The sequence below is a fragment of the Boleophthalmus pectinirostris genome, unplaced genomic scaffold (genome assembly GCF_026225935.1).
Source record: "Boleophthalmus pectinirostris isolate CB_2022bp ecotype Guang Dong unplaced genomic scaffold, ASM2622593v1 HiC_scaffold_15, whole genome shotgun sequence".
NCBI classification, from domain to species: Eukaryota; Metazoa; Chordata; class Actinopteri; order Gobiiformes; family Gobiidae; genus Boleophthalmus; species Boleophthalmus pectinirostris.
The window spans coordinates 15,839,336-15,852,804 of record NW_026571070.1 but is presented as its reverse complement, the minus strand read 5'-3'; the positions used below and the strand labels follow the sequence as shown (position 1 = coordinate 15,852,804).

At 37.7% G+C, this 13,469-nt stretch overlaps 1 protein-coding gene across 1 annotated transcript in view; it reads left to right on the top strand.

Moving 5' to 3' along the window:
• The first annotated feature begins 4,191 nt into the window (after nt 1–4,191).
• Nucleotides 4,192–13,469, top strand: part of LOC110165419 (guanine nucleotide exchange factor VAV3) — a 142,678-nt gene continuing 133,400 nt past the window's right edge. The window contains exon 1 of the mRNA XM_020930608.2: nt 4,192–4,586. Within this exon, the coding sequence (XP_020786267.1) occupies nt 4,380–4,586 (207 nt within the window). The 5' untranslated portion in view covers nt 4,192–4,379. The remainder of the gene's footprint in view (nt 4,587–13,469) is intronic.

The following is a 13,469-nucleotide window of genomic DNA, read 5'->3' as shown; positions in this document are numbered from 1 at the left end:
GCTACAGGCCTATGTCAACTACATATAGACCAGGTGGGAACAAGAAGTCAAATCTGGTAATGATATATTGTCAGAGTAACATTGCAACTCTTAAAGTGCAAGTCACGTATTGAGACTTCGCAGCTCATGTCACCAACATTCCCTGGGCGTGTGCAGCTATCTGTAGGCACTGGTCTGTTAGAAGCTCTGAGCAGAAAGAACAACAGATGAGCTGATTTGTGCTGTTAAACAATTCAATTACACTACTGGTCAAAAGTTTTAGAACATCCTAATTTTTCCAATTATTTATTGCAATTCAAGTCGTTCAAGTCCAATGAAGAGCTTGAAATGGCACAAAGGTAAGTACTGAACAGACAGAGGTTAAAAAAGTACAATGGTAAGCTTGAAAACATGGAGTGTCCAGCACAGTCTCCAGACTTAAACCACATCGAGCTGGTTTTGGATGAAATGGACAGAAGAGTGAAAGCCAAACAACCTACACGTGCCACACATTTATGGGAACTTCTGCAACAGACTTGGGAAGAACTTTCTGAAGAATATTTGATTTCTACTGTAAAAAGAACAAGTCACAAGTGTGTCCAGGTGTTATATCTGCCAAACGTGGACACTTTGATGAGCCAAAAGTTTAGAATACGTTTTGGTCTATAAATTGACTCAGTGAATTCTTTTTCAACTCAAATTGCTTATTTGTTTTATGCTTTCATTTCAGAGTGCAGTGACACAATAAACTGAATAATTTTCTGTCAAAAACTTGAAAAAGTGTGTTCTAAAACTTTTGACTGGTCGTGTTTGTTTCTCCATTTCTCCAGTTGATGCTTTGCAGATGATGTGATCAACATTATCCGTTGGTGTGCTGCTAACTATAGGCATTACTCTGTCTGAGGCTTGGTTACATTTTAGTCTGATCTTTAATTTAACACAATCTGATGAGAAGGAGCTGATTTAGCTGTAACTACAATTGTGCTGTTAAACAAGTCAAATAACATTACGGTCACAAGATAGTTAAAATTAGCCAACAGTAAGTCGCTCACACCTTTTTTTTTCTTGAGCTTCCAGACTATTTTAAAACATTTTGGCTGTGTTATTGCTAATGTGTGCATTGTGAAACCATGGAAAAGCCAGAACATTCCACCATAGGTATACGTGTAAAACACCCCCATTGTGATGTCACTGCAAAATATCAAAAGTTGCACAAGCAGGATTGTGCATTTGCCATTGTTTTACCGTGGTATTTTCAGATCTATGCTGGCCTGGATTCGACAGCTTGCATAACGGGCATGTCAGACGAGGTGAGGAGAGGATGGAGTCCCACAAATCTCCCAGGTCTAAGGTTTCAGCTTCCTGTCCTCGAGCTCGAAGGACAGCCATGTACCAAGAGTTATCAGATTATAACAGGACCCAGAGTTATCAGATTATAACAGGACAAGCTCCGGATGTGGGGGACATGGAGAAGACAGCTGCTGCGGTCACACAAATATTTATCAAATTAGGAAAGGTTGTTTGACTGATTTGTGTAATTTGCTCAAGAGTAGCAATTCAGAAAGCTAATTTTGTAAAGTGTACGAATGACCAATTTGGATATCTCTGTAATTCTTCATCTGGAACGAAACCAGAATGAGAGGCTAATGGGTAAACGGGTAAGAGTCCAAGGAAACAGTTTGATAATGTCTGGGCACATATGGTCAATGCGGACTTACTGCCAAGATTTTTTTTTTTATTGCTGTCATAGAGGATGCGTAGAGGACTTTAGCAACAAATAAGAAGGAAATGAAAGTAAAATGGTTACAGTATGTCCCATCATCAGTGGCAACATTTATAATTGGAGCTATATTCGGTCACACTGACATCTATGTGTTTTTTTGAGCGTTCCTTCTTAATTTTGCCTGGGCTTTTTTCAAAACACTCAAAACATGCATTATTATAGTTACAGTTTACTGTAGCTGTAGCATTTTGATGTCCATAGCTGTTGAGAATTGAGTTGCATAAACAATGTGCATATGCACCCTGTATAAACAACTATATTTTCAATTTTAGATTTACGTACAAATACATGTCCAAGCTTTTTCTTTTTATGCATAGACATTTACAGTCTTGACATTGTTTCACCATAAATTAAATTAATCCCCTCAATTTTTGCAACTAAATTTACATATTTTGCAATGACTTAAAAATATCTTAGTAGTTGCAGCAGTTAGTATGATTTGAAGTAGATCTATATATGATGTTTGTTAGAAATTATTAACATAACTTTGCTAAAAATAGAGGAGATAATTTCCCTTATTTGAACCCTCTGCATTTCATAATACACTATTGTCTATTTGTCATAGTTAACCAAACAGCTCTTTAGATATATGTGTCTAAATATATACTCTACAGTCATTTGTAACTCATCTTCACGACGCTCTTTCAAACAGTTACACTTATCTGAGGTGCTAAAAGCCCACGAGAGATCAATGGAAATGGTATAATGTTAAGTGTATAGCAGGAGCACTCTTCAGCCTCTTATAGTTATAATCCCGTCTCTGGACCTCTCCACTGCAGCTTTAGCCTAATTGTCTTGTTCAAGGGCAACATGATCCTCAGTCAGGACTTTCAGACAATAATCTCAGATAGTCTGCGGAGCTCTTAGTAAAATGGCCAGGAGGATGGTGCAGAATAAGGAATTACAAAACTGCAGTCTGTCCATTCCACTTATGGTCTTTTCTTCGTGAGGATTGTGGTGATGGTGGTTGAATGTCGAAACTGTGGGTCTATGGTGAAGGGAGATGTACTCTGGACAATTTGCGAGTAAGTTATAGAGCGGTCAAACTCACAGGATGCAAAACAGACTCAACTGTGTAGTAAATCATGTGTGTTTTTGTATTATGGAACATTTCTTTATACAGGCATGTTCAGGGAGGACATGTTGACAGTGCTCAGAGAGAACAACTCCCCAGTAAAAAGAGCTTATTAAGACTGTCACTGGGTGTGTTGAGAAGTGAAAGTAACATAAGTAGAAGTAAACAAAATATAAAATTCAGCATATTTTGGTATAGGCTACAATAGACAAAGGACTGAAGAAGGAGCCTGACTGTTAAAGGTTTAATAAAAGGCATCTTAAACCAGAGATGGGGACTTGCAGGTCGTGACTTGGACTCAAGTCAGGCTTGAGTCACTATTTTTAGGACATGAGGCTTGACTTGGTAAAATAGAGTAAGACTTCAGACTTGACTTGGACTTGAAGGTCAGTGACTTGGGACTTGACTCGGACTTGAGGCCCTTGACTTGAGAAGCACTTTTAAATATAAATTCTTTCTATTCTGACTGTAATGATTCACACTAAGATATTGTCAAGACTTTTAAAAAACAAAAATTAACAAATTAACATTGCTACATACTCATATATAAATATACTATGATTTTTTAAAGTACAACTTAGTTTAAAATTCATATAAACTGCAAAAATGTAAGCTATATTTGGTTCTTTGGTTTAAAGACTTGAAATGACTTGAAGCTCAAAGCGGACAACTTGGACTTGACTTGGACTTATGGACAAGTGACTCGAGACTTGTCTTGGACTCGCCTGTATTTGACTTGGGACTTGACTTGGACTTGAGGTCAAAGACTTGCAAAACAACAACTTGGTCCCAACTCTGTCTTAAACTCTCACAGCATTTAACATCCAGAAGAGAAAGAGAATCTAGTACAAGACCTACATAACCACTGTTGTTCTTTCCAAAGTTATTGCCTAACCATTTCCTACCCACATTTTAATTAACTTAATTTAACAATTTTACCTAATACTGCCACCTAGCGACGACTATGAGTGTTTATTTACGCTTTCAAAGAGTCATTTTGAGTACAGCCTATGATGCAAAGAACTAGGAGACAAACTATAGACCTGTATAACCATTAAGAAACTAAAAAGCACGAAGCATAAAGTGTTTATTTTTGTTAAACGTCAACCATTCGCCTTCAGTTCCATAGGCTGATTGCAATTGTCTAGTCCAGTGGCATAAAGCATGGTTATAGTTTGACATCTTTCTTTATTTATTAATTTAAAAGTAACATTTTTTATCTGTAACGTGGTGCACGTACATACACATAGTCTATAATTTCTATTGTGCACTATCATAGCGGAGAGCGGAAGAGGTGAAGAAGTGCGCGAGGGGGAGGGCACACGAGGAGAGAGAGCGACAGAGGAAGAGCGCCGTATCCACACACGGCTTCACTTCAGCGGACTGTCATCCTTGGAGCGGCCGCAGCATCACCACTTTCCTCTTTTTCCTCGCTTTTTACGCACGGATTTAACATGGGCACGGCGTGAAGCGAGCTGTCCACAACGCAGCAGTGTTTTACGGACATTTTTATCGCCTGACCCGGCTGTTTTGGTTCGCAACATGATGGAGTACTGGAGGCAATGCGCGCTGTGGCTGATTAACTGCAAGGTGCTCCCAGCCAACCACCGGGTAACATGGGAGTCCGCGCAGGTTTTCGACTTGGCCCAGACTCTCCGGGACGGGGTGCTTCTTTGCCATCTGCTCAACAACCTCCGGCCGCAGTGCATCAACCTGAAGGAGATCAACCTCCGGCCGCAGATGTCACAGGTAAGCGCCCATCTGGACCGACGCGTTTTACGAGCAACTTCAGCCCCAGAGACAACCCTCCAGCGAGATCCCCATCACATCACAGACGCGCTCGAGTCTGCTCTTCGAAAGTAGTGGATAACTGTCACTAAATCATCAATATTTCACCAAACAAAGCGATGACAATGAAAATGAGCTGTGCAGAATGACAACTTTTCTGAATCGAGGTTAGAATCGGCGTTTTCGTTCAATAGTTCGCTGGTTTCCCTTTACCATAGTGTGGTGCGTAAAAGCTTCCTATGCTGTAGTCTACGCTATGCATTCATTTTTAACAGACTCAGAGCAGTTTGTTAAAGAATATGCCTTTTTTTGGAGTCACTCTCCAAGCTATGGTTAGTGTGCACAAAGTCACGTGTAGTCTATCCCCCCCCAAAAAAGAAAAAAAAAGTAAATTGTCTCTTAAGCACGTGCGTAATTTAACATCTAATTTGGCCGAACTATAGAGAGCAATTTGACATTTGAAACTTATATTAATCTACTTTATTTCAGCCGTAAATGGTCGCTTCAGGTCGCATTAATCTTTAAATGTAGTTCGCTTTAATGAGTTTGGAAAGGAGTCAAGTATTCAGTCACATAAGTTCTGGGGAAAGTATATAACACTTCAATAAAAAAGTGAATTTACATTACACATTTTAACCCTCACACGAGTCATTTCTGGCTTTTGTGTTAGTTTGTGAATCCGTTATGTTGATTCGCTGCTCTGCCCCCTAAAGGTGATGGATCATAGTGCAAAGGTCAAAGGATTACCATAGTAACCTTTGTTTAGTGAAGTCTACACTGTCTCTGGATTAATTGCAGACATAATCCGTTTTTCCACTATCCTTTTAACTGACTGTTCGCTCCGTGGGCTGGTGCATCAGTCTTCATAAAAATAGGTTGACAAACGCAGTAGGTGGAGGTGGACTGTGGCCATTGGCTCCTGTGTGTCTGATACCATCTGCTTCAATAACAGGACAGCCGGAGCCAGATTAATATGACTGTATCTGTGAATCTCTCCCTTTGGCTCGGTGACAGCGCACGCCTACTTAGTCTGCGGACCTACTCTTGGAAATATGGACCAAATCTTTAAGATATGAATTTGCATTAAATATTAGAGGACAGATAGTGTTTGTAAACAGCTCAGTTTTCAGTGGAGAAATTTATGCTATGTACCAAATAGACATAACAATTATGGAGGAAAAATGAAATATGATGCTTTCAATGTGAAAATGGTGAGAATGAGAGATGTGCCTTGCCCATAGATGCAACAACAAGCAGAAATTGAACAACAAACCTTCAAGTTAAATATATAGATAAGCCTGTCACAATAATAAAAAAAAATAAAAAATAAAGTAAACACAGACTATAAACAATAATACTGAAACTAGTTTATGCCACTAACACAATAACTCTAAAGCACATTTAAAAACTATTCTAAATCTACAATATTATTGCACAACTGTACTGTACAAACTGAAAAACTTTAGTACTTAGTTTGCATCTGTAATGAGTCATAGAAGTTACCTTATGTATTCAATCTTTTATGACTTAAATCTTATCATATAGCCAAAAAAAGAACAAAACATTTCATAGTTGTGCTAAGAAAATGTTGAGCCCAAAAAATATTGTTCCAGTTTTCAAATATTGAACTATAAGTCAATATAGTATTGTGACAGGCCTATATAAAGACAAATCCTACTTTTTTATGTACTGTCATTCTATTACAAATTACCCAAATGTGTATATTAGTTTATCATATTTTGCCTCATACAACAAGTAACTTATATCTTTCTGAACAGCCTGTGTACAAGAAAAACTTCCTTAGCAGCAAAATAAAGTAATCTTGAATCTTGAAATTATGTAATCTCTCTTGTGAAAGCATGCTCAGTCCACTCTGTTGTTGAAGGGTCCATCCACTCTTCTGTGATGCAAAGTAGATTATGTGTGTCTGATATGAATATGTTTTACTAGTGCTGGGGACATGAAATGCACTGGTTTCCTGGAAGAGCACTCTGAAGACAATGTCACAGCAAAGCGGTCAATACGACAACATGATACAGACGCTGCGCTCATGAAATTCAATTGCTTAGATCGTGGGGACACTTTCAACAAGCAGATCCACATAATACACACATAATTTCATCAGGTCTTTTCGCATGTAATAGCTTTGAATGATGTGTTTACAATGGAGAGAGTAGAGTGGATTTTAAAGCTCCTATATCACATAATTCTGACTCTTGAGAGCATTAAGCCATGTCAAAAACATACCTGGAGTTGTGTTTTGTTTCATTCCCGCATGTTTGAGTAAGCTTGCAGGCTGTCTACATCTTCAAAGCTCAAAATGCTCTGATCTACCTTGAAATGTCATGAAGCGGTAGTTTTCAAGTTAACAGCTTCTTTTACCTTTTGTTCAGTAGAGATTGGCAATTCCAGGGCTGAAAATATCCAAATGATTCTGGTGATGGTGTATGGAGTTTAAAAACAGAGTGGAGCACTTCCTGTAGTACCACATAACATGACAAATGTTTTAGACGTAGACTTAGAGCTAGACAAACTTTATTGATCCAAAAGGGAAAGTATTTGGACACAGTAAGTCACACATCCCAATATAATATAATAACAAAGAGTAAAAAACATAAATGGTAATGATAAATTCTAAATACGTAGAAAAAAGATATCAGATTTTCAGTTTGAGGGAAGAACTAAATGCAGAGTTTGTGAGTTAAATATGTCTGAATTAAACAAAACACAACTCCAGGGATGTCTGTGATGAGGAAACAACATTATAACATGGATCATGAAATAGCGTAATATGGGAGCTTTAAACGATAGTACGTCAGTGGGAAAGACAGTCGATTTTTTGGTGTTGACATAATGACATAGTAAGGGGGTGAAGAGTTGTGGAGTTATTTATAGTAAGTTTGTTTTCTGCATGAATGACTGGCTTAGTCACTGTGGTCCAGTGATTAACACAGTGAGTAGATATATGAGCATCTGCAGCAGTAAATTATGAAGTGTGACAAATTGTAGCCCATATTTTGAAAACACTTTTTTCTTATTTAGCATTTCTCAGTGGTGAATAACTGCTATGAAGACAATTATTCTAACAGTATCCACTTCTGTGTAATGGAGTGTGGTTAGACATTGATTCTGCCTGGATTGCATGGAGTGAATGGTTCAGGGCTTTGTAGTAAGCTGGACCTGTAAGGGCATGTGGCATAAGTAATTCAAGCTCACAGTGCTAATGGTGTGCTCAAAGGATTCAGGATCAAGTTGAAGTTGTTCTTGTGAAGTTTGGGCAGTGTAATAGTGATTTTACCCACCTCCTAAGAACATTTATTTAAGCTTCAAATCTTTATTGATAACCCATTATAATATATCAGACATAATGTTTATTTTAAAAGTGTTCACAATGCATTTCATGTCTTTACTCATATTCTCATATTAGATCGGTAGATCTTTATTGCAGACTTGTGTTTCAGAGTAAAAAACAAACAGACACACACTATAAAAACAAAACATGCAAAACAGTAAGAGAGAGAGAGCTATACCAGTGTTTGCACAGATGAGTAGTGTAGTGGATGGCACTGTGTTAAATATTAATATAAAATATTCAACAATAAAATTACAGCATTTTCTGAATTGTTCAGACGGCACATACATGTATATATCACATTTCTTAAAACAGATTCTGTAACATCTGGGCCTTAACAGAAATCTTTGAGCTTCGTTGTATACCGCTCTCAGTCTCTAGGCTAGATTTTTATAGTTTATTTATAGTTCATTACATCCATCTTTAGGCAGCTATCAGATATGTAGTACACATCACATGATCGCATGAGCCAGGATTTCATACTCTTTATATTGCTGGGTTTCAGATGGAAACCAACCAGATTTAATACAAATGGAGCACAGCTAAAATTAATATAGTTAGAATGATGTTTTTTGTTGAGGTATAGCAGGTTTTTGGGTCTAGTCAAAAAAAAAAAAATGAGGATCAACATTTGTGAATTCAGCTTTTGGATATGTCATGGCAAAGTACAATGTTATTAAATCTGGTCTTTACCCCCCATGTGGAAGTATAACACCAGAATCTGAAAACCACCAATAAACTCACTGTTCAGTCAGCCTTAATTGGATCACACCACAACAAAAGAAATTTCATCACATGTGAACAAAGCTTATGGCTTATGGAACAAAGTCTCTACTAAGAATTGTATTTATGATGGCAAATTGCTTTGTCCCAAATATGAGGTTAACAGGGAGTCGTATGAAATAGCTTTAGTGTCTTTTTTCATATTATCATGTAGACATAAATTGTGATGCAAGCCCCTCCCTGTGTCTCCCCAAAGTCACATTTACATAAGTGAGGGCGGGGATGCTTCCCGTTTGGCCTGCATTATTCATGAGGCCCGTGGCAGCTACTTTATCATTGGCCAATGTTAACACATGGGACGCCACCGAGGCCCCACCCAAGGGACCCCAGAGAGAGAGAGAGAGACAAAAGCAGTAACGGGACAGGCCACAAAGAGCCCTGTCTGGCCTCTATACAGCTCTCTCCGAGGACATCTCTGGTCCTAAAGGGTTAGCCGCTGCACTGTGGTTAGCGAGTAATTAATACACAATACATTTAGATACACAGGAGGTTTCACATGTGGGATGCTCGCGTCAGGGACCACTGGCCCTCTGCAGGTTTAATTGTGTTTTAGGACATTTGTATTCACATTTGGAGGTAAAGAAAGACTCACCAAACAACAAAGAGGCTATAAGAGAATGACAAAACCAAATCACGGGTTTGCTTCCTGTTACGTGCAACATTTTTAGGACTTTTGTGCCATGGCAACGATCCTAATGTTTTGTCATTCAGAAATCAATGAATAGACGCTTCCTCTTTTGTTTGGAAATCATTAACCTCCTCACATGCAGTAATAATACCATTTAGAAGTTACCTCTTAGTAGTTGGATTATATTTTTTAAAAATAGGAACCAAAGTAAGAAAATGTTGTCATACAAATAACAATAGATGAATGATGTCTTCATTAACCAAAATTTGGATTAGTCAGTTAATAATTTTTATTTAAAACCATGAGAAAGAAGAAGTCACAAGTTTGATTCGCCTTTTTAGATATAAATACACTGTTCCCGATTACTTTCCGTATCAGTATTGTTTTGCCATGCAGCTGGAATTTTTTGAGTGAAGTTTGGGTCAGATACATGGTGAGATTCCAGAGATATTTAATAGTTTTGAAAGTTTTTGCGATGCTCTCCACGCCCTCCTTTTAGTCCGCTAATCAGTCGGCAGGACATGTGTTTACAGCCCTAGTAATTTGTCCTACTATACTCACCGTACCCATGTATTCAAATGTTAGTATCACTGTAACATAACATAAGCTTTGATCAGCATCTTGCTCCATAAATGAATGAGTCTAGACATAGTTTGACCACAGCTGCTGCCTCTGCGTTTTGTTTTTAACTAGAAAAAGTACCACATAATCACGGGCTGTTTTTGTCACTCAGTTGGACTCTGGCTCAGACTCTCAGTCATGGAGCAATGAACACTCGCTGTGGTTAACTCTGCTTGCTCAAGTTCCTCCCTTTTGTTTCATAAAAGGATGTTTGATATTAAGATTTATACAGCGGGTAGAAGCACGTTTTCTCTTCTGTGGCTAAAGCTGTGCAGCGTATAACATCTAAGAAGTTGATTTATTGAGTGGCCTTATAGAACTGGATAGAAAAATACAACTTAACCAACAAGGCATAGCTGTGGGTCCAACACAAATATAAATATGTCTCTAAATCTTCTCATGTTTTTTATAATTACACTATGCATACAACAATTACAAGCGAGCCTGGGTTGCCTGTTCAGAAGCTAAAGAATTCAGTCACGGAGCACTAAGTAATGATTGACTGCAGGTAATTCCCCCACAAGAACCCATTTAGGTTTACCACAAACTGGCTTTAGTCATATAGGATCTGGCAACCCAAAGTGAGAAGCTCTTTCAGCAAACAAAATGAAAACGATTTTGTATCAGCAAATGGTATAGTATGTATGTATGTATGTATGTATGTATGTATGTATGTATGTATGTATGTGTATGTATGTGTGTATGTGTGTATGTATGTATGTGTGTATGTATGATGTATATGTATGATGTATATGTATGATGTATATGTATGATGTATGTGTATGTGTATGTGTATGTGTTTGTGTATGTGTGGTATAGTATAATATATGATTTGAACATGGGGACACAATGTTTAGAAAATATAAATCTTGTGAATTCTGTCTATACCATTTTTGTATAAACGTCATATTTGTGGGGATATTGTAGCTCTGAGTTGCTAACAGCTGTGGACCATACGGTAAGTCTTGTGTGCAGGAAATCAGGAAATGGAATAGAGGAAGGAAGTGAAACTCAGTGTGGCCCCAGTGAAGCAGAGACATGACAGACACAAAAGAGATATCGGCCCCTCAGTTCCTCAGCTCGACCAGTTCACAGGCTGCAGGGCGGCGTGCAAATGCTGAAAGTGAAAGCTAGATATTAAAGGTGCACTGTGTAATGTTTCTGAGGATTTTGACTGATGAGGGGGTCAAATTTTTTTCCATGGAGCTGAAATGTTTCACAGTAGGGCTTTAAACTAATCTATGTTGTATTCATTCAATTGCAGGTGTTTTACTGTTCAAAAATACATGCATTCCTAGCTTACCTCTATATAGATCTGAACAGTAACTCAGCCTGGGGTCACTGCGGGCTTGTCTCCATGGAAATAAATACGTTTAAAGCCATACTGTGAGACATTCTAGACAAAGCAATAACAGTTCTTTGAAGACAAGCATGTGGCAGACCCTCCCATAGTGAACCTTTAACTGTGAAACTTGATTTTAGTAAACACAAGCAAGAATGAAAAGAGATTTATAAATGAAAAGACGGACACTACATAAAGTGAGTACTTAAAATGTGTCAGGTTTTCAAACTGCATACTGAAAATGAAATTAAAGTGATTCTTCAAGGCGTGCCAGCTAACCCCCAACAACAACCATGTTCACAATATCACAAGAGCACATTATAGTTATAGTTATTATTTTATGAGTATATTTCGTTTTTGCTTTTGCTTTTTTCAGTCTGCATTTTCTCGTATTTAATCATAGCGTTGCTCTGTGTTGCTCTTGCCCTCAAACAGGTCGGTGAGGTTCTCTTAGGACAGTGGACATACTTTCGGACCATAATCAATCCATATAATTGAAACAAGCTTCAAGTGATGAAGCACAATCTGTAGTTCAAACTAACGCATGCTCTTCGATCACGGTTCAGATTTGGAAACAGAGCTTTCCACAAATTGAATTTTGTATTTGTGTCAATATTGATTCTTGGTGGCATGCTCACAAATTGAAATGCTGTCAACAGTGTTTCATGCCAAAACTTTACAAAGAGCCCATATTACGCTATTTTCTGATCTATGTTATGATGTTGTTTCTTCATCACAAATACCTGGAGTTGTGTTTTGGTTCATTCCCACATGTTTAACACACAAAACCCTGCATATTTAGGCTGAGTTCTTCTCTCAGACAGAAAACACTTTGTTCCATTTTGTGATGTCATGTCAATACAGGAAGTGCTCCACTTTTTTAAAACTCCATGCATGTTTGCTAGAATCATTTTTGTAATTTGAGCTCTGAAATGTCCAATTTCTTCTGAACAAAAGGCTGTTAACTTGAAAACTACCTCTTCACAAGGTGGAACAGAGCATTTAGAGCTTTGGAAATGTAGACAGACTAATAATAAAGAGTTAGTCAAATGTGTGAATGAAACAAAAAAATATCTCTGGGTGTGTTTGTTATTCTAACAAGGCTAAAATCTCCTAAGAGTCAATTTTGTGTAATATATGACCTTTAAACTGACTGATTCTCCTTATTACTTTTTGTTTCAAGTGTGAGAACAGATATTGCATATTTCATGGAATGTTTAAATGTATATTTTATTAATCCTAGTAGAAGCTCTGAGCTGTCAAACAATAGATGAGCTGGTTTCCTGCAAAGATAACTCAACAGAAGAAGCTTCACACAGAGAAACTCTTTCAAAATGACACAGAAAACTCACTGAGCAGCTTCATTCATTTGGTTTCTGGAGGAGAAGAAAGTTTGCAGAATATAGCACAAATATAATGTGGGTGAGAAGAATGTAAAGTTGCGAGAGTTATTCACGTTCTCTAGAAATTTTTGAAAACTTGATCAAACATCGTCTGGATAGTTTTTTGATTTTAGAAAGTGATGTACTGCCTGATGGGACAAGACCCAGATTTTTCTATTTATTACATTTCTTTGGATTACTAAACCCTATAACGCACTCGTTGCAAAAATCAGGCTAGTTTGAGTTTAGCCTGTGTGTGGTGGGAAAATGACTTGTACCACACTTGACAGCCACAAGAACACAAACCACTTTTAGCTCTTCCTTTTGACAACTTTGAGTGGCCACCAGCTATACATATTTAAAATTTTATTTCTCACACGCTTTTGACTTCCCACCCTGTGTCCGATGTGCCTACCTCCACCAGTTTATGTCATATGTTCAATTATACTGTGTAATAGGGCTTGGAAACATAGGGTCCCTGACAATTTTATATAATACACGGTTATGTCACAATACTGCAATACATGTGATAATCAATATACTGCATGTGATAAATATCGCTGCCTTTTAAAGAACCAAACACATTTTAGCAACAATATTTCTTTGTTATACCACTACTTGTGCAAAGTCATGAAATACATCTATTTGAATCATCAAAACAGTGAATATGTCAAGCGTATTGCATGAACAAGTTTCCTAGCCACAATTTTGTGTCATGATATATTGATATTTTCAT